This window comes from Saxophila tyrrhenica (genome assembly GCF_035928015.1).
Source record: "Saxophila tyrrhenica strain CCFEE 5935 chromosome Unknown scaffold_7, whole genome shotgun sequence".
NCBI classification, from domain to species: Eukaryota; Fungi; Ascomycota; class Dothideomycetes; order Mycosphaerellales; family Extremaceae; genus Saxophila; species Saxophila tyrrhenica.
Genome location: NW_027041739.1, coordinates 637,646 through 657,731, shown reverse-complemented (window position 1 = coordinate 657,731; position 20,086 = coordinate 637,646). Strand labels below are relative to the sequence as shown.

General features: G+C 56.1%; 6 protein-coding genes across 6 annotated transcripts; all 6 read right to left on the bottom strand.

Annotated features, from left to right (window-relative positions):
• Nucleotides 1-520: 520 nt before the first annotated feature.
• GPA1 (guanine nucleotide-binding protein subunit alpha) lies at nucleotides 521-1,693 on the bottom strand (the record flags this gene model as incomplete). The annotated part of the gene is made up of 3 exons (XM_064802209.1): nucleotides 521-656; nucleotides 710-1,422; nucleotides 1,481-1,693. 3 exons carry the CDS (start codon nucleotides 1,691-1,693, stop codon nucleotides 521-523), a joined length of 1,062 nt encoding a protein of 353 aa, XP_064659570.1.
• A 2,741-nt stretch (nucleotides 1,694-4,434) lies between these two features.
• On the bottom strand, nucleotides 4,435-7,164 carry LTR77_004958 (uncharacterized protein; the record flags this gene model as incomplete). The annotated part of the gene is made up of 1 exon (XM_064802208.1): nucleotides 4,435-7,164. The coding sequence occupies one exon, from the start codon at nucleotides 7,162-7,164 to the stop codon at nucleotides 4,435-4,437; it is 2,730 nt and encodes a 909-aa protein (XP_064659569.1).
• A 1,632-nt stretch (nucleotides 7,165-8,796) lies between these two features.
• LTR77_004957 (uncharacterized protein) lies at nucleotides 8,797-10,398 on the bottom strand (the record flags this gene model as incomplete). Its single annotated transcript, XM_064802207.1, has 1 exon — nucleotides 8,797-10,398. The coding sequence occupies one exon, from the start codon at nucleotides 10,396-10,398 to the stop codon at nucleotides 8,797-8,799; it is 1,602 nt and encodes a 533-aa protein (XP_064659568.1).
• Nucleotides 10,399-14,122: 3,724 nt separating this feature from the next.
• Nucleotides 14,123-15,124, bottom strand: LTR77_004956 (uncharacterized protein; the record flags this gene model as incomplete). Its single annotated transcript, XM_064802206.1, has 3 exons — nucleotides 14,123-14,182; nucleotides 14,266-14,723; nucleotides 14,791-15,124. The coding sequence occupies 3 exons, from the start codon at nucleotides 15,122-15,124 to the stop codon at nucleotides 14,123-14,125; spliced, it is 852 nt and encodes a 283-aa protein (XP_064659567.1).
• An 874-nt stretch (nucleotides 15,125-15,998) lies between these two features.
• Nucleotides 15,999-17,204, bottom strand: LTR77_004955 (uncharacterized protein; the record flags this gene model as incomplete). Its single annotated transcript, XM_064802205.1, has 1 exon — nucleotides 15,999-17,204. The coding sequence occupies one exon, from the start codon at nucleotides 17,202-17,204 to the stop codon at nucleotides 15,999-16,001; it is 1,206 nt and encodes a 401-aa protein (XP_064659566.1).
• A 458-nt stretch (nucleotides 17,205-17,662) lies between these two features.
• NDE1_1 (NADH:ubiquinone oxidoreductase) lies at nucleotides 17,663-19,501 on the bottom strand (the record flags this gene model as incomplete). Its single annotated transcript, XM_064802204.1, has 2 exons — nucleotides 17,663-18,687; nucleotides 18,742-19,501. 2 exons carry the CDS (start codon nucleotides 19,499-19,501, stop codon nucleotides 17,663-17,665), a joined length of 1,785 nt encoding a protein of 594 aa, XP_064659565.1.
• Nucleotides 19,502-20,086: the final 585 nt, after the last annotated feature.

Here is a 20,086-nt window from a genome sequence, read left to right as displayed (position 1 = left end):
GAGAGACATGTGAAAGTCCACTAATCTCGCCACTCCAAGTAGACCCAGACGAGTATGAAGAGAAACGACGACAGATGGGACGAAAGATCTCTTCACAAACACCTAACAGTACCAGTACACACACCATCACCGCCCCCATCCCCTCGCCCGCTCCCAGACAAAAAGAGCAATATGGTATGAGGCCGTCTGCTGTCTAGAAATGCCGGCCAAGAGACCCCCAGCAAAAGCCAATTCAAGCAAAGCTGGTCCAGCCACAGTACTTCAGATAACTGTTGCTGAACACACGCTCCTCGCTGCCCGCGCGCCAGTGAACGCCATTCGCATGCGTGTCCTTGCTGGACATTGTGGTATCACTCTCTCCGGTGCACGCACGCCCTGTTGTGCACACTTCTTCCACCACCTCTTCGCCTCAGCTTCGACACCGGCCATACACCCACTCGCGGAAATAGAGGTACACCGCTGAACGCGTCAATGCGCCAACATCATCTGCGCCACTCGCGATGCTTCAGTCCAAGCACAATCATATCAGGCCGCATTGCCGCAGGTTGTCCTGGATGATGATGTCGTTGACGGCGGCCATGACGAATCGGATCTGCATCGTGTCGGTCGCGCAGGTGAAGTGGGTGTAGATCTGCTTCGTAGGGTGTTGGTTGAGGCTATTCATTGTCAGCACATTGCGCATATCCCAGTCTCTAAGTCTTGTACTCACGACACGAATCGGTTAAGGATATAATCACACGCCGCGCCATAATCCTGCCCACCCTCGTAATCCGGGAAGTAGTTCTTCATCGGGCTCACCGGTAGCTTCTCCTTGAACCGATCAATCTTGTTGAGGAACAGGATGATGCTCGTCTTCGTGAACCAGCGGCTGTTGCATATCGAATCGAACAGCGTGAGCGCCTCCTGCATCCGGTTCACCGTCTCGTCCTCGAACAGCAGTTGGTCGTATTCGGAAATCGCAACGAGGAAGAGAATGGTAGTCACGTTTTCGAAGCAGTGGATCCACTTCTTCCGCTCCGATCGCTGCCCACCCACGTCGAACATACGATATGTGAGGTCACCAATAATGAACGTCGTTTCCGTAATGCCAGTGGTCTTGACACGCGATCGTAGCACGTCTTGATCCGAGGGGATATATGTGGGTGAGGCGATGGTGTCGATGGAGTCGAAGTAGTATTTTGCGCTGTCGTTGAGCTGGTATTCTCGGCTTCGCTGGAAGGCGGCTTGTACCCCAACGTCTGACCACAGCGTCTTGATCGCTTGTCCGACTTCGGGAGGTAGCACGTCGCCTTCGATCTGCGCGGGCTGCATGAAGATGGTCTGGACGTGGTACTCTGCTCTTTGGTCGTCGAGAGGCAGCTCGAGGCTCTCCATTGCCTCAAGAATGACGCGCATCGACTGGACGGTGTTCGAGAAGATGATCTGTTGACAAGTCAGCCCGCTGCGCCCAATGTGATGATAACTGGTGCTGTGCGCGCACCTCTCTGAAGCTCTCCCGCTCATCTCTTGAGTAGCCGCCCTCGTGGATGAGCTTCATCTGCTTGAGAATGGTCGACTTGCCAGACTCTCCAGCACCGAGCAGAAGCATCTTGATCTCATTTCTGAGGTTCATCCTATCCCTCTTCAGCTGGTTCTCAATCTCCTCGTTCCTCGCCTTCCCCTCCTTCGACTCTGAACTCTGTGAGCAGCCCATCGCGGCGGTTGCTGGCCAAGACTGGTGTGTGGTGTGTAGGTGGCGGTAGGTTCAGGGTGGCGATGCGGCGCAGCGTGATTCGAAGGAATGGAGGTAGTGCTGGTGGATCTCGCGAAGCTGGGAGTGCGCTGTCAGTGCATGAACCTCTCAGAAGTATGCCATTAATAGCCGGCTTTCAAGCTTCGCATAGCAGGATAGACAGGCAAGGCAATGGCAGGTGCAGTTCAGAGGTCGGTTGCTCGAAGACGATGGCCGTGATGTGCCCTCGGCCGGCAGAGTGCAGGACTTATCGCAGTAATCGATGCCGGATGCCAGATGCCATGTCCCGATCAGATGGATGCAGCGCTGTATGCACGCCGCCTGCTGGTATGAAGTAGCTATACGTACCTCGTCAGTGCTTCAACGAAGAACAGATATTGCTTCTGCTCCGCCTTCAATCAACCCAATGCCTCTTCTGCTATACCCTCCTCAGCGTTTCGCACACCGACAAGGTGTTTGGAATCACGTGCGCCGATCGGCCGAGCTCACGCTGTTGCGAGAGGAGGTGGAGCGGTCGAGGAGGTGAGGGCGGCGGCGGTGGTGATGGAGGAGGTGATGTCGGCGACCGCGTTTGAAGGGGGTTCAGAGAGTGATTGGTAAGGCGGAGGTGGAAAGCAGGAAAGTTAGCCTTCCCGGCAAGCGCGGTGAGGTTCTGCGAACGATCGTCCTATTTCCAACCCAAGTCACGGCACCGAGCCAATCACCGCTCTGCCGCGCTTCAGAGCACTGATTCAATGTGTAGGCGAAGTGCTTCCGAGCCGAAGTCAAAGTGCGTTGTTTGCACTCGGGTTGCTGGTGGTCGACCTCGGTGGCGGTGGTGTTGGAGGTGGTCAAGATGGTTGGGTATGTGCGACCTTCAAGACGGGCAGAAGAAGGAGGCGAGCAGCAGCAGGCCTTTTGCTTGGACGCGGCGTTTGAGGAGTGTCTGGGAGAGGGAGGGGTGTTCTGCGCCAGCCCCTGATTTGCCTGAGTCGATCGAGTCGTCTCTGCACGCTAACCCTACCCGAACTGTCTCACCTGCATCACGAATGCACGACCGTTCAAACGAGTGTTGGAAGAATTGATTGCTGTTGAGGGGGCCACATGAACGAGCGATGCCGACAGGTCGACGGTGTGGAAGATACGCACCCTCCAGCGCACAACATCCAACAGGCGAGCCAGGTGTTCCACGGACACCAGCATCTTCCATTATTACCACTTGAGACATCTTCGACGATCTACCAGCAGCAAGCCAAGCCAGTGTGTCGGTGATCAGGATCTGCTGTGCTACCCTTCGCCTGATCGTCCTGGTTCTACAAACTCTCGCCGCCCCCAAGAATATCTCGTGGAATGTTTCAGGTGCATTCGTCAGATTCCCAACACTTTGACTTCTTCGCTGCTGCTTCTCGGTGCCAACTTGGCCGGTACGGGTCAAAGCCAAAGCTGGACCCGGACTGCATTTGGATCGACAGCTACCACTGGTGAGACCGGCCGTGGAGCCGTTCTGCTTCTAGTGCTGCTTCGAGAAATTGCGTTACCGGGACGGTTCGGCGCTTGCCGAGTCAGTCAAGCCCCGTCGTTTGAGTTGAAGATCTGCTGCACATCATACCCCTAGAGGCAGAGAGCTGTTGCTCCTTGCGGGGGCTCGTATCGACTTCAGCAGACGACAGCCTCGGTGCGAGTGGCTGTTGTTGATGCGAGGATTTCATGGCGTGCGCGGTGTGAGGGCAATGGCAGGATGGAGATGAGACGACGCCTTCAACGTCCTTCAAGACGCCACAGCGGCCGGTCACAGCATTGTGCTGCACGTCTGTAGACGAGACACCGGCAGCCGGCAACGTCGAGAGGCCTGACAGCAAGTTGAGGGCGTTGCAATGTTCGTAGGGTGTCCAGAAGGCAGTCTAGACATGAGAGGTGACCCCTCAAATAGCTGCTGACCTTAGGTGAAGCATTGTTTTCCCCAAAAATATGGGACATCCCATCTATCCGGCATGAACTGGGCATCAAGATCTCCCTCCCCAAACCCCAAAATCAACATCACCACCCGTCGCACGAACCAAACTTCCTCCCCTCTGTAACCAACTCATCGTCGCACGAACTCCAAGCAAGGCCTCTGGCCCTTGAGCCCGCCTCTTCTCCACCAGCTGCTGCAAGCCTGATCGACGCTGCGTATGCCGCAAGAAAGCTTGATGGCAGGTCATTGTGATAAGAAGGCTGGACGTTGTATGCAAGTGTCCACTTTCGTCAAGTTGTCCCCCGCGGACGAGCTGAAAAGGGGTGTTGCGGCTGCGGTTGGGTGGTTGGGGTTGGTGCGACTTCAGCGTCAGTGGCCTATTGGGAGCTGTCAAGCCGCAGTAGCAGCGAGTGAAGTGAGAGTGAAGATGAAGCATGATGATAATCAACGAATGTCTCTCAATAGCGCTTCGTATATACATTACGAATAGAAGTACCGGGCCTCGTGCCCTGACCTGCGCTCTACAGCTCTGCTGCAAAAGGGTATTCGAAATGCCGCAAAAAGCGCCTCCAAGAAAGTGACTCCCTACATCCCTCGAGAGACAGGATCTTGCCCAGCCTGTCTCATATCCCGCTGTCCAAGCGCCAGTGATAACAGAAAGCGTCGTCCAAAGCGAGCGTAGCCACGTCCGAATAGGTGGCGACAAGATAATATACCTCCAAGTGACGGATCGAACGTCCAGTAGCATCATCCCATTCACCGTCCCAACTCAACCCATCATCATCAGCTTAGTAGTCCTCCTCTCCGCCTTCAACCCACTCAACGAACTCGCCCCGTGCGGTCCCACACCCAACCGTCCTGCCTGTCCCGGCGCAACCCCCTGCTTCGGCTGCGCCCGCATCGCCGCCAGCGCATGTCGTTCACAAAACACCCTCCCGCCGATCTCAAAGTAATCTTCACTCAACACCCCACGACAACTCGCGCAAGTAAAACATCTGGGGTGATACTTCCGCTCCACTCCTTGCCCGCCCGGACCGCCTGAACTGGTGGTCTCGAGATACTGGCCCTCGATGCCTCGTCTACAGCCCGCGCAGGTTGAGCCGTTGATCTCGTGGTAGTGCTGCTCGCAGTACGGGTGGTTGGCGTGGACGTAGAAGTCCGCGGACGCGAAGGGCTGCGCGCAGGTCTTGCAGACGAAGCACTGTTTGTGCCAGCGACCTGTTAGGCGGCCGTCGGCGGCTTTGACGGATTTGCCTTCGATGGGCAGGGAGCAGCCGCGGCAGGTGGGTTTGACGCCAGAGACGGTCGGGCGGCGGTTCAGCGGGGCGCGGGCAGGTTGTTGCGGGATTGGTGGGGGTTGGAAGGGCAGCGAGGGAGCCGATGGGCCGAAGGTTTGGGCGCGGGTGAGTGGGGGTGGTCGTGAGTGAGAGGATGTTGAGGTGGCTGGAGAGACAGGTCTTGATTGATCGAAGGTCTGAGCTCGGCTGAGCTGTGGTGTTCGTGAGCGTGGAGGGGCTGCCGTGGGTGGTGACAGAGGTCGAGAAGGAGCCTGGTTGGTGGTCCTGGACCTGGCGCGTGTATGAGGTGGTGCTTGCTGAGGTGGTGGAGGCGGCGTCTCCGTGCGCGGAGACACTGGTCTGTATGGATCGTAGTCGTCACTCAAGAAGTCGGCGGGTGACAGACCAGACCCAGGCTTTAGACTTCTCGGCGGTTGGGGCTGGCCAAAGTTTGGAGGCGCGCTCTGTTCAGGCGCATTCCCACGCACGCCATTCTGCAGGCCAGGATCCGTAGGGGAATCCAAGGGCCAGTTGCTTCCTACTGGCAGAACAGGGGACTCCATAGGCGTCTCAATGCCCGATCTAGGCGCAACCGGCCGAGCGAAGTTGCGAGGAGGCGACTTCCGCTGGTTTGGGCCCTCTGCGCGCATGCCTGGATTTTCTGCGGACTTGAAATTGAGCCCAGCGACACGCATGCTGCTATCCTCGCCGTACTGGCCAGGTGCGGCGCTCAAAGGCGAGAAGGCGTCCACGCTGCTGGCCGCACTTGTGACAGGGCTGGCACCTCGGCTGCTCGTGTTTTGCTCGACTGATCGTGCTGAGGATGCTGTCGAAGAGTCGGATCCCGATGGCCGGTGTCTGCTATCCGACCGGTGCAACTCTTGCACTGGCTTTGGAACTGGTGGCGCGTCTTCCATCCTATGGTCTACGCGATTTACTCCTGGGCGACTTGTGCTGCGCGAAGGAAAGGCTTGCGATGGGTCAGAGTTCGCAGGTTCTGGCAAAGGTGGTCGGGCAGGCGCTCTTCCACGGAGAGCAGGCTCGCTGGCCATTCTAGAAAGGCTGTTTTGCTGCTCAGCCTCCTCTTTGTCTTCCGGGCGATTTGGGAACGTCTCGCTTCTGTCGCCGATCTGAAGAGGCTTCGGTGGCAATGGAAATTCAGATGGCATCGTTGCTCCAGGATTGATGGTCGCAATGTTCAGAGAATCTGCTACGAGCGAATCTGTCGGCCTTGTAGGTCTCTGCGGAGGCGCTGTCCTTCCGCTCACGTCGCCAGTGCCTGGAGTAGCTGAATTTGATGCGTTTTGGCCCGATGGCATGCCAGCACTTTTTCCAAAATCAAAATTGTCCGTCTTCGGTGCAGAGGGCATAGGCAACGGGCGATCGCTGAAAGGCATGTTTGGTATGCTCGGACGCCGCCTGTCCAACGGCTGATTCTCCTGCTGTGGTCGCTCATCCCGACTCGGTCGTCTTCGGCTTGGGTCAAAAGGCCCACTCTTCAAAGTGTTCATTTTGTTCATGACGTTATCGCTGACTTTGCGCGTTGGACTTCTCGGTTCGGGCATTGGTGGCTCAGGCGATTTTGCATCAAGTCGTGAGCCAGCGCGCGAAGATCCACGCTCGCTAGGAGAGTTGCGCCCATTGCTCGAGCCTGGACGGCTGCCTGGTGGGTCTCCAAATGGAAATGGTGGAAATGCGCAGTCGAGGTTCGCAGACAGCTCAGGACTGGGCGGTCTCGGATCCCAAAGTCGAGGCATAGGACTCGTCATGCTTCTTAAAGGTGCCGCGGGCTTTCCTCCCATGCTGCTGCCCGACCTTGAGCTAAGCGCGGGCGACATTGGAGACTCCGGCCGTGGTATCGGTGCCAGGAAGGGTCGATTTGCAGCGTCGGGGTTGATTTTCGGCAATGGCGCTCGTGGTAGCCTCCCAGGCGGCGCAGAACTCGAGCCTGCTGTCGGTGCTCGAGGTCTGCCTTGAGGCGGCGTATCGAATTGTAGCGGCGAGGGCTGCGCAGGCTTCGAGCCGCTTGCGTTCATCTGTCGCAAAGTGAATGGGTTGCTCAAAGAAGCCTTCTGTGACTTGGGCGACGGCGGCGACTTCGCGCAGAGGTGCTCTCCCATAGCCGATATCTCAATCTCGTCTCCGCAGTTCGAGCATTTGATTGTGGGCAGGAAGCTGGCAGGCCGCATGCCTCCAGCAGCGAGTGTTGCTCCAAGCGACATTGTCTTTTCCCTCCCCTCGTTCGTATGGCGTTTATCCAGCAGTATCAGACTCTTCAATTCCTCCCTGTCCGTAGCATCACTTCTTCAGGAGCAAGTGACTCAATCGAGCGAGCTCTCGTGGTTCCAGCCTTCAATCAGATCTCAGTATCCCGCGCTCGCTCTCGCTCAATGAATGTCCGGTGCGCGTGTCGTATCCCAGTCCCTCGTGCAGTAACGAACGTGTATACAAAGCAGAACAAGAACGCTCAGAAGCCTCCTCGAGAACCAACAGCAATAGACAAGACACTAGAATTAGATTAACCTTCCCTCCTCTCAAGGACCATGCCAGTCGCCGCGATCGAGATAAGACGAGCTGAAGGAGAGTGGTAAGGAAATTAAACCGAACGTCACAACACCCGAACAAAAAGACGACGCGGCAATTGTCATCGACAGACGGGCACCCACCGACAAGTGCAAAGAAGACCAGGCGCTTCGAAGGAGGTGTCGGTGACAGCTGCGAGGCTCAACATGGCTTGTGAGCGGTTCCCGAGACATTGCGCTTGTGAAATGAAGGGTGGACAATGCGCGGGTTGGGCCCCCTGACTTCACATGCTTGGTGAGAATGAGATGACTGGGCATTTTTTTTGCTTTCTGCGTGCCTGTGCAGCAAATGTACATAATAGTTATCTGCGTAAAGACATCAGGCATCTCGGTCTCCAGTACCGGAATGCGCAAAGGGTTCTTCTACTCGTCCTCTGCGTCCACAGGAACACCACCACCAAAACGACAACCCCATGTCTTCTCACCCACAGGATCACAAAGCCCTTCCTACCGTCTAGGCCGCATCGAGCAGCAGCGCCGCGACCGTTGGCGCGCTGGGCGTGCCGCTACAGAAATTGTCGAGATTTCGAGATGCGGGCGCTTGGAGCAAGATGAGGTTCAATCGCTTGGGTGGCCGAAAAGGATCGAGCCCCTGGAAAAGAGGGCCAATGGGGCGGCTGACTGGGCGCGGGATTTAATGAGGATTCTTGGTGTGCACGTGATTGTTTGTCGAAGAGACAGCCGGGAAGGTTGGATCTGCTGCTGCTTCTTCGATGCGATGGCACGGATGTTAGGTGGTTGAAAAGCTTGCAATGCAGTGATGAGTACAACGCGCCTTCCATGCGTAGGGACAGGTTGGTTTTGATGAAGAGATGCATTGACTTCTACTAGCTACTCCTTCCCTTCCACTCGCCTATAATGGCAACCATATCAACATCCCTCATCTCCCACAGCACGCTCAAGCCGCTTTACGCAGCAATGAGTCCCACCAACAGCCCGCAAGGCATAGCAAGAACCGAAGCAAGCACCCACGCATCCCGATTTTCGCAGCGCAACGCTGCAGAATAATGATAATAAGGAGCGACGTAGTCGTAATCCGATCGGCCGTTAGTATAGTAGTAATAATAATGCAACTGCGCACAACCGAGGTCTTCCTCTCCTCTCCTGTTGCAGTCGGAAAGGATGTTTGTATGTACACTGAGAGCTGTGCCAGCTGTGTGTCGGGCGCGCCACCGCACTGCGAAGCGCGCCCTCTTCATCGCACGTTTTCCTTCGAACCTCCGCTCGTCAACTCGTCAAGAACGTCCACCCTCACCAGACGTGAGTGATGTCTTAAGCGATGAAGCTCCTACGCTTCTCAGCGGCGTTCACCAACCCCAACATCATCTTCTTCCTCTCCCCACCGCTCGGCGTTGCAGGAGTCGGCGGCAGCTTGTAGGCACCGGAGTCCTCGGCCTCGCTGCTACTAGCAGAGCTGAGGCCAAAGTAGCCAGAGTCGGAGCCTTGGCTGCCGCGCTTGGTCTGCCTTTCCGAGCCGATTGGGCTCATCTTCCGGCTGCCGTTGCTGGTGACGGAGGTGTTGTCCTCGCCCTCCTCGCTGATGGAGAAGTTGAGCTCGCGTTCGCTGACTGGGCTGCCGGTGGAGGATCGGGAGAGGCCACGGCGGCTGCTGCCTGCTTTGACAAGGCTGTCGAGGGCGCGGCGACGCTGGCGGGTGACAAAGTTCTTGCTGCCTTCATGGTTGCTGGTTGGCAGAGCAGTGAGCTCGTCGAGCGGTGGTGGGCCACGCGGCTGACGGATTGGGTGCTCGCCGTTACGTGCAGCGCCTGGACCGAACGTTCCAGTCATGGGACCGGCAGGCACAGTGGTACGCTGTGAGCCGAACGTGGCATTGGAGCTCGTGTAAGGACCGTTTGCGACACCCTCAGCGGATGGGTTGATAGATAGAGAAGCAGTCTTCTTGTGGGCATGGCCGCGGCGGAAGGCGTTGCTCGACGGCGGAGGCAATGGCTCGACGTGCTCCAAAGCGGACGGTGGCGAAGGCGTCTGTTTAGGAGGCGAAAACGAGCGGAACCCCATAGGGTTCGAAGTCTCGTTGGCTGGTGGTGTGACACTGACAGTCGGTGTCGGCGGCTGGAAAGCCTGGGGCGAGTTGAAGGTCTGGCCCTGCTGGACTGGGGACATCGCGTTCGGCTGTTGCATGCTTTGATCGTAAGCGTAGCTGTAACCTTGAATAGCAGGGTTGTAGACGAGGTAGACACCAGGCTGTACTTCGATCGGAGATTGCATTTGCTGGTTGCCGTACATGTTCTGCGGGGTTTGCGGCGTCATCGGGCCATGCTGGTATTGGTTCTGAGCGAATTGAGTGTTCAGGTTCAACCCCTGGGCAGAAGCAGTGAGGCTAGCAAGCTGCTGCTGGAGTTGCTGCTGCCGCTGCGCCAAGTAGAAGCTGCGCATTTGCATCTCTTCCAGCACAGCGGGATCCAAATCCTCACCATCATCGTACAATGTTGGCGGGGCAAGGACTTGCTCTGGAAGAGCGTAGACCTGTCTTCCAGCATTCATAGAGTACTGGTGTGGCATTTGAAAACCAGCGCCAGTTGCAGTCTGAGGCGTGGTTTGATCGTATCCGTCGTAGCCAGCACCACCCCATTTGTTGGCACCGAAGCCTTGGGCATGATGTTGGGTCTGATTAAAAGGAGCGGAAGCCGGGACCTGAGGAGTCTTCGGCTGCGTACGAAGACCTGCAAGCAGGTGGGAACGGCTGGTGCGCGGAGTCGGGTTCTCGTCAACCTGATTCTCGCTGATGGGGTTGACCTTTGGTGGCAATGCGACGCTCAGTCTCTTAGAGTTGAACCGAGAGCGATTGCCGAACGAAGCGCCTGGAGCACCGAAGCCATTGGAGTAGCCGTTGTTGGAGTTGTTGTAAGCCATTTGAGCTCGAGCGCCTGCGTCAAAGCTCATAGTATTTGCTCGTAGAAGTCTTGAAAGTGATGAATCGTCAAAAAGAATCTGTCTCGAAGCGCTACCGTCAGGTTGGGTAGTGGCGGTTGGCGAAGAGAAGATCGAGAAGAAGCTGATTAAACTGGCGGTACCGGCGATAACTGAGGATGTTTCGAGTCCTCGCCGTCGGCTGTCCAAGCACAAGCACCAGAGATTAGGCTGCTGTATCAAAGCAGGTGGGGTATCGTAAAGGGATTGGATTAACAAATTACAAAGAAATGTCACTCTTTCAGTGTGACTGGTCGTCGGCTGTCGTGATAATGTCCGCCTCTCTTTGTTGCAATAGAAGAAGTGGCGCTGTCGCTATGCGCTTTGTCCGAGTAGAAGATGCTGGGGTCGTTTCTGAGAAGGAGTGAGGTCGAGTCTCTGGCTTCACTCCACTTGGTCGGCCAACGCTGATTTAGACTGGAGTCTCCAGCGAAACAATGTCGAGGTGTATATGACCGAGGCGTGCGGGCGATAGCGCCTGCTGAGTCGTGCTTGCACGTGTGATGTCGGCGACAATGAGACCTTGCTCTTTGCTGCCGGGCTCGGAGTGACGCGTTCGTTGGGAGGAGGCTGCAGATGAGCGGAAGGCGACGGCGACGGCGAAATGAAAGCAGGAGAGTGTATGTCGAGAAAGATGCAAGAGCGCAGTGACGGACGGCAACGGGCGACGGCGAGAAAGAAGGAATGGAGTTGGATGGTGATGATGTTCGAAGGAGAGGATGGGAAGCGTGCTGCAGAGCAAGAAGGATGCATGCGACGACGTGCCCGCTGCGAAGTGACAAAGGGGTCGTGGCTTCCTCATTCGCCACGCGCTTGCCTTAGCCTGCCAACTTTGGGTTAGGTGAAACGGCCGCTATTGGCCACACTTCACGCCCACCACCCAGAACCTTTTCCCAGAGGCCCTATTCTTGCCGACACCAACTCGTCCCCTTCTCTGGACTCCTGTACCGATCTACAGTACCTAACGTCTTCTGGCAGAACCTGCCGACGTGCTTGCTGGCGAAGAATATGGTTATGCAGCAGCTTGGAGCACCCGGCAGGCCAGTCTACAGAGACACTCGCCAAATTGAAGGAACGCATTCTATTCAAAGATCCTCAAACACTCCCGCATCCTCGTTGCACAAGGAACCCCTCCAACAGAGATCGTCGGGCCTGGCCGATCTTTCAATGTTTCCGAATTTTAACGACAGCGCGCCATCCCGTTGGCGCGGCGCTTATGCACCGCCGTCCCCAGCTCTGCCAGTGGTTCGAACTACAATGTCGAGCACATGCGGGTGCGACTTTGCCATAGGTGGGACGCTGCCAAACTCTTCACACTGACCGCCTCGCCGGCTGCGAGTGTTGGTGACTGTTGTGCAGCTCCAAGCGACGCTGGACTGAGGCATTTCTCGTCTGCCGCGCTGTGTTTCACGTTTTGCTGATCGCGTCAGAGATGAAACTCGAGGAATGCGGGATTCTGAAATTGGAGTCAGCACGTGATTGACGAGCACAATTCTCTTAACCAGACGAGACGAAACATTGACTGGCTCGAGACTGGCTAGCAAGGAGCGACTACTAGAGAACTATAGTGTCTTCATCGGGCGATGTCGTATTTCATCTAGGTCGTTCAAGCTGTGAGCATGAAGAACGCCAAACAACTTATTCGAAAACCATCAATGGATGACCTCAGGGCATCAGGAATGCTATTCCGTGATGACAACAAGGACACCAAAGACACCAATCCGGAAAGGCTTTCAGTGTCAAGAGCAGCAAGCTACCAACAACACAAAGATCCGGCAACATCAATGACGACAGACCGGAGGAATGTTTACAGTCGAGGACATGAACGATGTAGACTTCAGACGGGCTCATCTTTAGCCTCGACGAGGTGTGTTCATGGTCCAGAATACGAGAAAGCGTTTCCTGCGGAGGTCCATATCCGCAGCTTCCCCATGCATCAAGCCAGGTGCATAATTGTGTCCCATAGTCTTGAAATGGTTGTGGCTTGCTTTCTGCTGAGAAGGAAAGGTCAACGTACCTATCTGTCCGTTTTTCGGTAGGTCGCAAATCACCATCATCTCGCCCGCCTCTCTCGGTCGTGAATTCCACCACCGTCCACTCTTCTCGCGGGAAAACTCTCTGAGAGGGGTAATGTGTTCTTCCATTTCGGTGCCGGACCCATCTTGACTGATTACTGAATGGGCCATGGCTTTCCAATCTACAGCGGCCATCATATCTGACTGCCTCAACAAAGACGATTCAGAGCGTAAACAGATTGGAGTCGATGATAAATGAACAGCATAAGAACATGGGGGAAGTTGGCAAGAACAGGTGGCGGAAGGGAAAAGATGAGAACACGAACAGTCTTATGTTCTGCCACTGCTCCTGGACACCGACCCAAAGACATGGAAGTCAGCGCGTGCCTTCTTCTCCGAGATGTGATAACCTATTACTGAAGGCGATGTTGGCTGGTGCCACACCTGCTGTTTTGGAGAAGTATGCCGCTTCCTTGCCTCTTCCCCGCAGAACAATGGCCTACTCTAAGACTTTTGGGCATTCTTTGCTTGTTTAGAGCTCTAGAAGACTGCCACATCGCTGCCGATGCGCCAGGCGCTGGCGGAAGATACTTGTGAGGAGAAGAGAGGGTGCGTGATGAGAGAGAGTCGACCTGGATGGACTTGGTAGCAGCAGTCCAGAACACTGAGTGCAAGGCATGTGGCAATAAAAGAAAGAGTGACTTATTCCCGACAGCTATTAGTTCTCATTCTTCTCTCTACGTTGTATCAGTGTGCCCGACAAGACGTGGTATAGCCAGGGAGGAGTGTCTCCTTGGCAGGTGGTTTTGCCGCGTGGTCACCCACAGGTAATTCAGCTTTCAATTTTGCAACTACTATATTACGTTATTGGTCATGGTCAGTACATTCGGCCATAGATCGCAGACTATAGGGCATCCCGTCCGCTCTGCCGTACTCAAGCTGCGAATCGGATGATTAGTACTACGGTGGGTGACCACGTGGGAATACCGTCTGCTGAATGTTTTGCTTTTTTGTTTTCACTGCCTGCCACAAAGCCTTTTGAACACCTGCTAGCGCCCGTCGGAATGGATCAATAGCAGTAGGGGTCCTCTTTCGTCATTTGAATGATATGGAGAGGGTCTGGTCATGAATGTTTGCCTCTGGAATATTTGCCTCTTCACACGTCTACCCGACCATGGCCCACTAGATGACCTTCCTCCTGCTAGTCCTATCCCTTGAGGAGACGTCCGTGGAGTCACCATCGTAGGTATGGTGGGTGGATATGGAAGCACTTCTCGCATCAGAGTCCCTTACGACCTCGTCGACAGTCTCGTCAACTGCGACCCAGTCCCGAGCATTCAGATTGGCTGTTTCCTAGCTTCGTATGGTTCTAAACGTCTGAGCCAGATGGAGATCGATCGTACCTCCATTCACGTCGGCCATCGAACGTCGTCACAAGGAGGCATACTCTCTTGAAAGCTTTCCATCCTACCCCTGAACCACCCCGAGCGGAACCCAGCCTTTGCAACTCCAAGCCTTGGTGTCTCCCGAGTCCTGCATTTGCTGCTGCTCTCTTCGAAAGAGTATTGCAGGCATGTTACATCGAGCTGACACGACTGCTCGCAGTCAGCCTCGGAGGTTGCTTCCTGCCTTTCTTGATCACAATCGCTGTCTCAGTCCTGCGGTGGAGACTGTATCAGCTGCGGAAGGGTGAAGATCTCGAACACGTCTTTCTGCCGCAGGAACGGTTCAGTGGCCTCTTGGAGTCATGGCGTCAGCTGTTTGTGCCTCCCGCGCGGAGGAGGCAAGGACTTACATTGTCCCGCCTTGCCGCCCACTCCTGCTCTGCATCCCACAGATCACGAACGGCATCCGGAGTGACGTGATGGAATGTAGCAACGGGATTGCACCAGGCCTTAGCAATACCGTCTACCATGGATCCACCGTCGAGCGGCAAGTATGTCGACCAGCCGGGATAGTCTCCCTGCATGAATGCCCAGATGTCGGCAAATGGCACTCCGGCGTCCTTGAAGGCCCCGCCTAAGACAGCATCACCGGCCCAGTGGCGATCGGTGACCTGTTCCAGTTCTGTCTTGTGCGAGGAGTAGTGGGCAACGACCGCCTGAAACGCCTGGTTCGAGACGATGAAGCCTGCACGTCCGTATATGATCTGATCTCCACCTATGGCCATATACTGGCCCCGGTAGATCGGCTGCGTCGAGTCCAGCGTTGACAGGTATGGCAGCATGGTACTCCATACAACGTAGGCATCGACTAAACAGGCGGGAAACGGATCAGCAAACGATACATGGTTCAAGTGATTGCTGTCGAACGATCTTACCTTCAGTGAAGATATACCACTTCATGTCAGGAAAGTCGTGAAACGTCTGATTGACCATGGGCAGCAACTTCCATTCGTCCCGTCTCCAACCAGGCCTCCAACCAGGATTCTGAGCGTTTCCAGTCGCAGTGCCCACACCATTGATCGCCGACTCGCTGCCCTGGAACGTTCCATCTTGCAAAGCCGCCCTTCCGTCTCGTTTGAGACGGCGATGGAGTTCGAAGTCGGGGTGCTGCTCTCGATGTCGTGGCTTACGGAATCCAGTGTGTTGAGGATGAGCTGTCCGTGGTGGTACTCTTCGAAGTCTGAATACACGACATAGTTCGGGAAGCATCGAGTTATTGTCTCGAGATGGACAGGAAGCTTGTCTAGGAGTTCTGCAGCTCCACTGGTAGCGATGTGAATTAGCAGTTGTTCGACCGGGTCATCGTCGGTATGCTTACGTCCTGAGAACAACCAAAGTTTCGTTGGCTCCTTGCAATCGCCGACAGGGTAGATCCAAGTATTCCCGTACATCACCAAACGTCCGCGAATGTCGTTGGCATCCTCGCCATAGAAAGATGATTACAAGCAATACAGCAATGGCGTAGAGAAAAGGTACGACGCTTCAACGCCTCGCTCCGACCATGGTGATCGCAGCTCACAACCTGCAGCCTTCCTACAACAAACAGGCATAAAGTTTCTGAAGTATCTGAAATTGTGGTGGCAGAACAACAGAGATGAGCCTGAACGATTCGAAAGGTGAGGTAGTTGTAAGACGAAAGAGTCGAAAGGAAATCTGTATGTAGTCTAAGCAGCAGCCTTGCGGCACAGTGCCTTGTGGTTTCCATTTCTCGGAGGGCAAGCGTGGTGCATGTTTGCTACTTACGGCGCAGGCAGGAGTCGTTTTCCGGGCGGATTCAAAGAATGGTATAAGGGAACGTCGACGATATCCACCAACGTAATGTCGTAGACGTGAAGCTGAGGTCCGTTCTCCGTTCGATGTGACACGGCGTACGATTATAGACGCCACTTTAGATCAGTGCTGTACATATATCTCGTTATACATACGTAACACAACTCAGGTCTGCGCCTCAATGCAGGCTTCTCCCTCTGTCTGATAATGGAGGCCACCATCCCTCCCGCATAACATTCAGGGTATCCCAAAACACCCCCCCAAAACTCCACGCAAACCCTATCCCAAACGCTCGTCAAAACCCCATCCACACCTACCGCCTCCCCTCCTTAGCACGCCTCCCCTCCTTAGCACACCTCCCCTTCCTCGCCTCCTCCCTCAACCCCTCCAACTTGCTCTCCTCATACTCGTAATAAAACTCCCCGCTCCAAAACCCACACCCAATATTGCTCGTCTCCTTCCTCCACCACACCTGCTCAAACCCCGCGACATCCACCGGCGGCCGGAAAACTTGCTTATGGTCGTGCGTCTCCTCTTCGAGCGCGATGATGCTCTTCCCTTCCATGTGATGGAAGAGCTCAGGGGTGATGGAGAAGCAGTTCAGTTTGTACGCGTTGCGGCAACCGTCTAACAGCGCCGCGTCGTAGGCGATTAGATTACGCGCAATGTCTTCTTTCGGCGGCGCGACGTCGGTCAGGATCTTCAGGGCGGAAGCGCGAGTGACGGCGTAGCCGAACGTGCAGAGGGGCCATTTGGAGCGGTGGAGCACGCGGCTTTGCAGAGGCACGTTGAGGGCCGTGAGCAGGGAGGCGGTGAAGGGGTGCAGGTCGGTGCGGTCGGGGAGGGTGGGGTCGAGGAAGACTTGGTGCGGGATTTCGGTCAGGTGGTGGGGGTGGTGGTGGCCTACTCCGACGCCTTCGTCGAGGTCGTTGAAGTAGTCGCCGCAGTGGCCCAGATAAAACAAGTCCCAGGTGTCGGGGTGGCCCCAGGGGTATTGGGAGGCTGCAGAGGCGGAGGTGAGAGTGCGCGCGGCGGCCTGGGCGAGCGGGACTTGTGTGGTGCGCAGGCGGATGTCCCAGTCGACGTCGTCTTCGAAGATGAGCGCCGTCTCGACGCCGGACTCGAGGAAGGCTTTCAGGACGAGGTGGTGGCTGAGCCAGGCTTTGACGCTGCCGATGCCGACTTTGGACTCGGTGACGTTGTCCCACCGGAAGTCGAGCACGTCTTGCCCCGTCCACTGTACTTGCTCCGGTATTGTGAGCTGCAGCTCTGTTACCGCCGCTGCTTGCTCCAACTTCGACCTTCGCGGCGAGCCGGGGCCGGAGACGACGAATAACCCTCCAAAACCCAGTGTCGCATTCGCAGCTTTTACGCGACTCCTCCCCGACACTCCTGCTATCGAAGTCGCATGGTCCGAGATGGTGTCTCCTATCGAGGGGCGGTAGTAGATGAAGAAGGTCAGCAGCGCGAGCGCGAACACCACGATCAACGAGGTGAGGTGGCGCGGCGGCGCGATCATCGTCGGAGGGGTGTAGGGGTAGACCAAGGCATAGAGAATATACAAGCGAAGGGAAGGCGTTCAAGAGTTGCTGTACATGTCGCGCGATTGTGATGATGAGAGGTCCACAGATGGATCGGGCCAGAAGTGCCCTAGTCGACATCTCTTGGCTTGGAAGCTTGACTCGATATCCACTTTGCACGACAGTTGTACAACCAACCTGTCTTACCGGAACAGACGTCCCTTGCCTGACAATGCCAAAGATAGTCGGAGAGAATCCACACATGCATGAAGTCATCTCGATGTAAGGGTATATCGCCACTCCTCCAGCCCGTCCAGCTAGAATAGCCCGTCACTTCTAGCTAACCCGTAGCAACTCGTCTGATCCCGACCGCATAGATGGCCAGCTCCCGCTTCCCACAACAGCCATACGAGAAGTCTGTTCGTCAAGCGTTCATCATCCATGTCCCGTCCCATCCTCAGTACGTCTCGCCCACATCACTCATCTTCCTCCGACTAGGCGGTGGTCTCATCGCGCCCACTCCGGCATCCTCCTTTCCACCAATGCCAGTTGTACTCGCCCTCTTCGCAACAGTCTTCGGCGTCGAGATGCCAGCGCTCTGCCTCCGCCCGGCAGGGTAAGGCGTGATTGAACTGGCTTGCGACATCGCGCTACTTCGTCCGGGACTACTTGCGCCGCCCGCCGTGTCGTTATCTCGAGCGTGATATCTAAGCTCGCTGATACTAGCACTCGGGCGATGACTGCGCGGTGTGCCGTGGACTGTAGCATATGTGCCCCCGACACTGCTCCGCGGTCGACCTTGCGCGGCGGTGGGATTGAAAGCGAAGTTGAGCTGTCCAATGGGTGTGCGTGCGCCTGCGCGGCTGCCGGGACGCTCGGGGTGGAGGTTTGCTGAAGCGGATGCGAGACTCGCGCGACTACTTGGTCGGCTGACTGCAGCTGCTGAAGGTGGACGGTCGAGGGCTGAGCCTGGTCGGTCAGCAGCTGAAGAGGTCGGCCTCGGGATGCCGAAGGAGAGACGTTTAATGTGGCTGTCGCGTCTGCTGGGCGCATCGGAGTTTGTAGTGGAGGCCACATCGGATGCAGCATCGGCAAAACAGCCGAGATTGCTGCTGGGACGTTTGATGCTGCGGCGCATTGTCACAGTAGCAGGCAGGTTGTCCTTGGGTTCCAACCTAGTACTCGGTGAGTTCTTTGGTGTGCGCTCTTTGGGCTGACTGGGTAGCTTTGACCGAGCAGAGTGAACCCTTTCTTCGATCTTTTGCATTCTGCCGCGAAGTGTTCGGATCTGGTAGAGCGAGTCGGATCTGGGGAGGCTCTCTGCAGCTCCAAGGCTTGGACGCGAAAACTGACGTGGTCGAGGTGGTGGTCTCATCGCCTTGGCCTCTGAAGTCGCCGTGCTCGATGCAACCGAAGGACCCCGTGAGTGTTTGGCGGCAGTTCGTGAGCCAGCTGCACCAGGACGTAAAGTTGATGCGGGATCTGGAATGAGGGACCTACGCTTGCCTGGTACTGGCGTCTTCGGCTCACCCTTACCATTAAGAGGAGCGTCTGACAGTGGTGGTGATGGCGGCGTGGGCGCATCGGATACACTGTCAGACTTGGGTGGCGATGTCGAGACTGTTGGCGAAGACGGCGTGATCCCACTGGCCTCACTCCCCGGGCTCCTCGCTCGGAGACTTTCCACAGCAAGCGGGCTCGGTTTCCTGGATCGTAGCCGCTCGATAGTCTGGTCCGCTTGCGACAGCTTCTCCAGCGTGATGTCGCTCTCGATCTTGAGGTCACCAAGCTCATCTCGCAGCCGTTGTGTCTCAATTCGTAACGCCTCCCGCTCTTGTTCCCCGGTCTTCACCTCCCCCTCCAGCAACACACTTCTTTCTATCGCCACGCTGTACTTGCTTTCCATGTCCTCCAAGCTCGACTCCGTATTCCTGGCCTGGCGCTCGTAATCATCATTCACCACCTCAATATCCCTCAACCTCAACTGCAATGTCCGATTCGTATCCCGCATGGCGGTGATCTCCTTCTGCAGCACATTCTGCGCATTGTTCGACTCCACCTTGGACTGCTGGTGCTTCGTCTTCCACTCCTCTGCCTCATACTTCAACTTCTCAATCTGCTCCTTCAGCTTGCGCTCGTTCTTCTCCGCAGTCTCAATGTCGCGCTCGAGCTGCTCTTCCAGCTCCTTGCTGCTAGCCTGGAAGTCCGCGAGGTCGGCTTCGAGCTGTTCGTATTGCTTTTTGTAGTAGTCCAGTTCCTCCTCCAGGCTGGCGCCTGGGCGCATTGGGGAGGACATGAAGGGCGGTTGTGCGCGTTTCTAACGTGGCATACCCTTTGTCCCCGCCGTCTTGTATGGCCCGCCTGTGCAATGCTGTGGCGGGCTCGCGCAATCGCACTGTCTCCTGCTTGGGGTGGTGGGGTCCAGGCAATGTTTCCGGTGACGTTGGTGGTCGTGTCGATGAGTTGGGGAGTGTCTCGGTTCTAATCCAGATGCTTATAGTCGCATTAATCCAGCAGTCCAGCAGTCCAGCAGTCCAGCAGTCCAGTATCCAGTGGGGTCCAGGTTCTTCCGGGATGGTCGTTGAAGTCGCGGTGTTGTGGTATAGGGAGGCGTAAATAAGGTGAGGTAAAGTTCCGCGACCGCGGCAATCGCCCAGGTAGCGAGCTGCCAATCACATGCCACACTACGTTCTTCACTTCACGATCGCGACACGCTCGACTCGCATTTGAAATGTCGCGTAGCAGGAGCTAGACTCTCCAAATCAACTGTCCATTTTGCACAGTCGATAATGTTATCGCATGGCCATCCAGGTCTAGCCCATCTCCTCCGAGTCGCCGCATGAGCATCGCTAGCGCAAGGGCACCAACCAAACATTCTTCC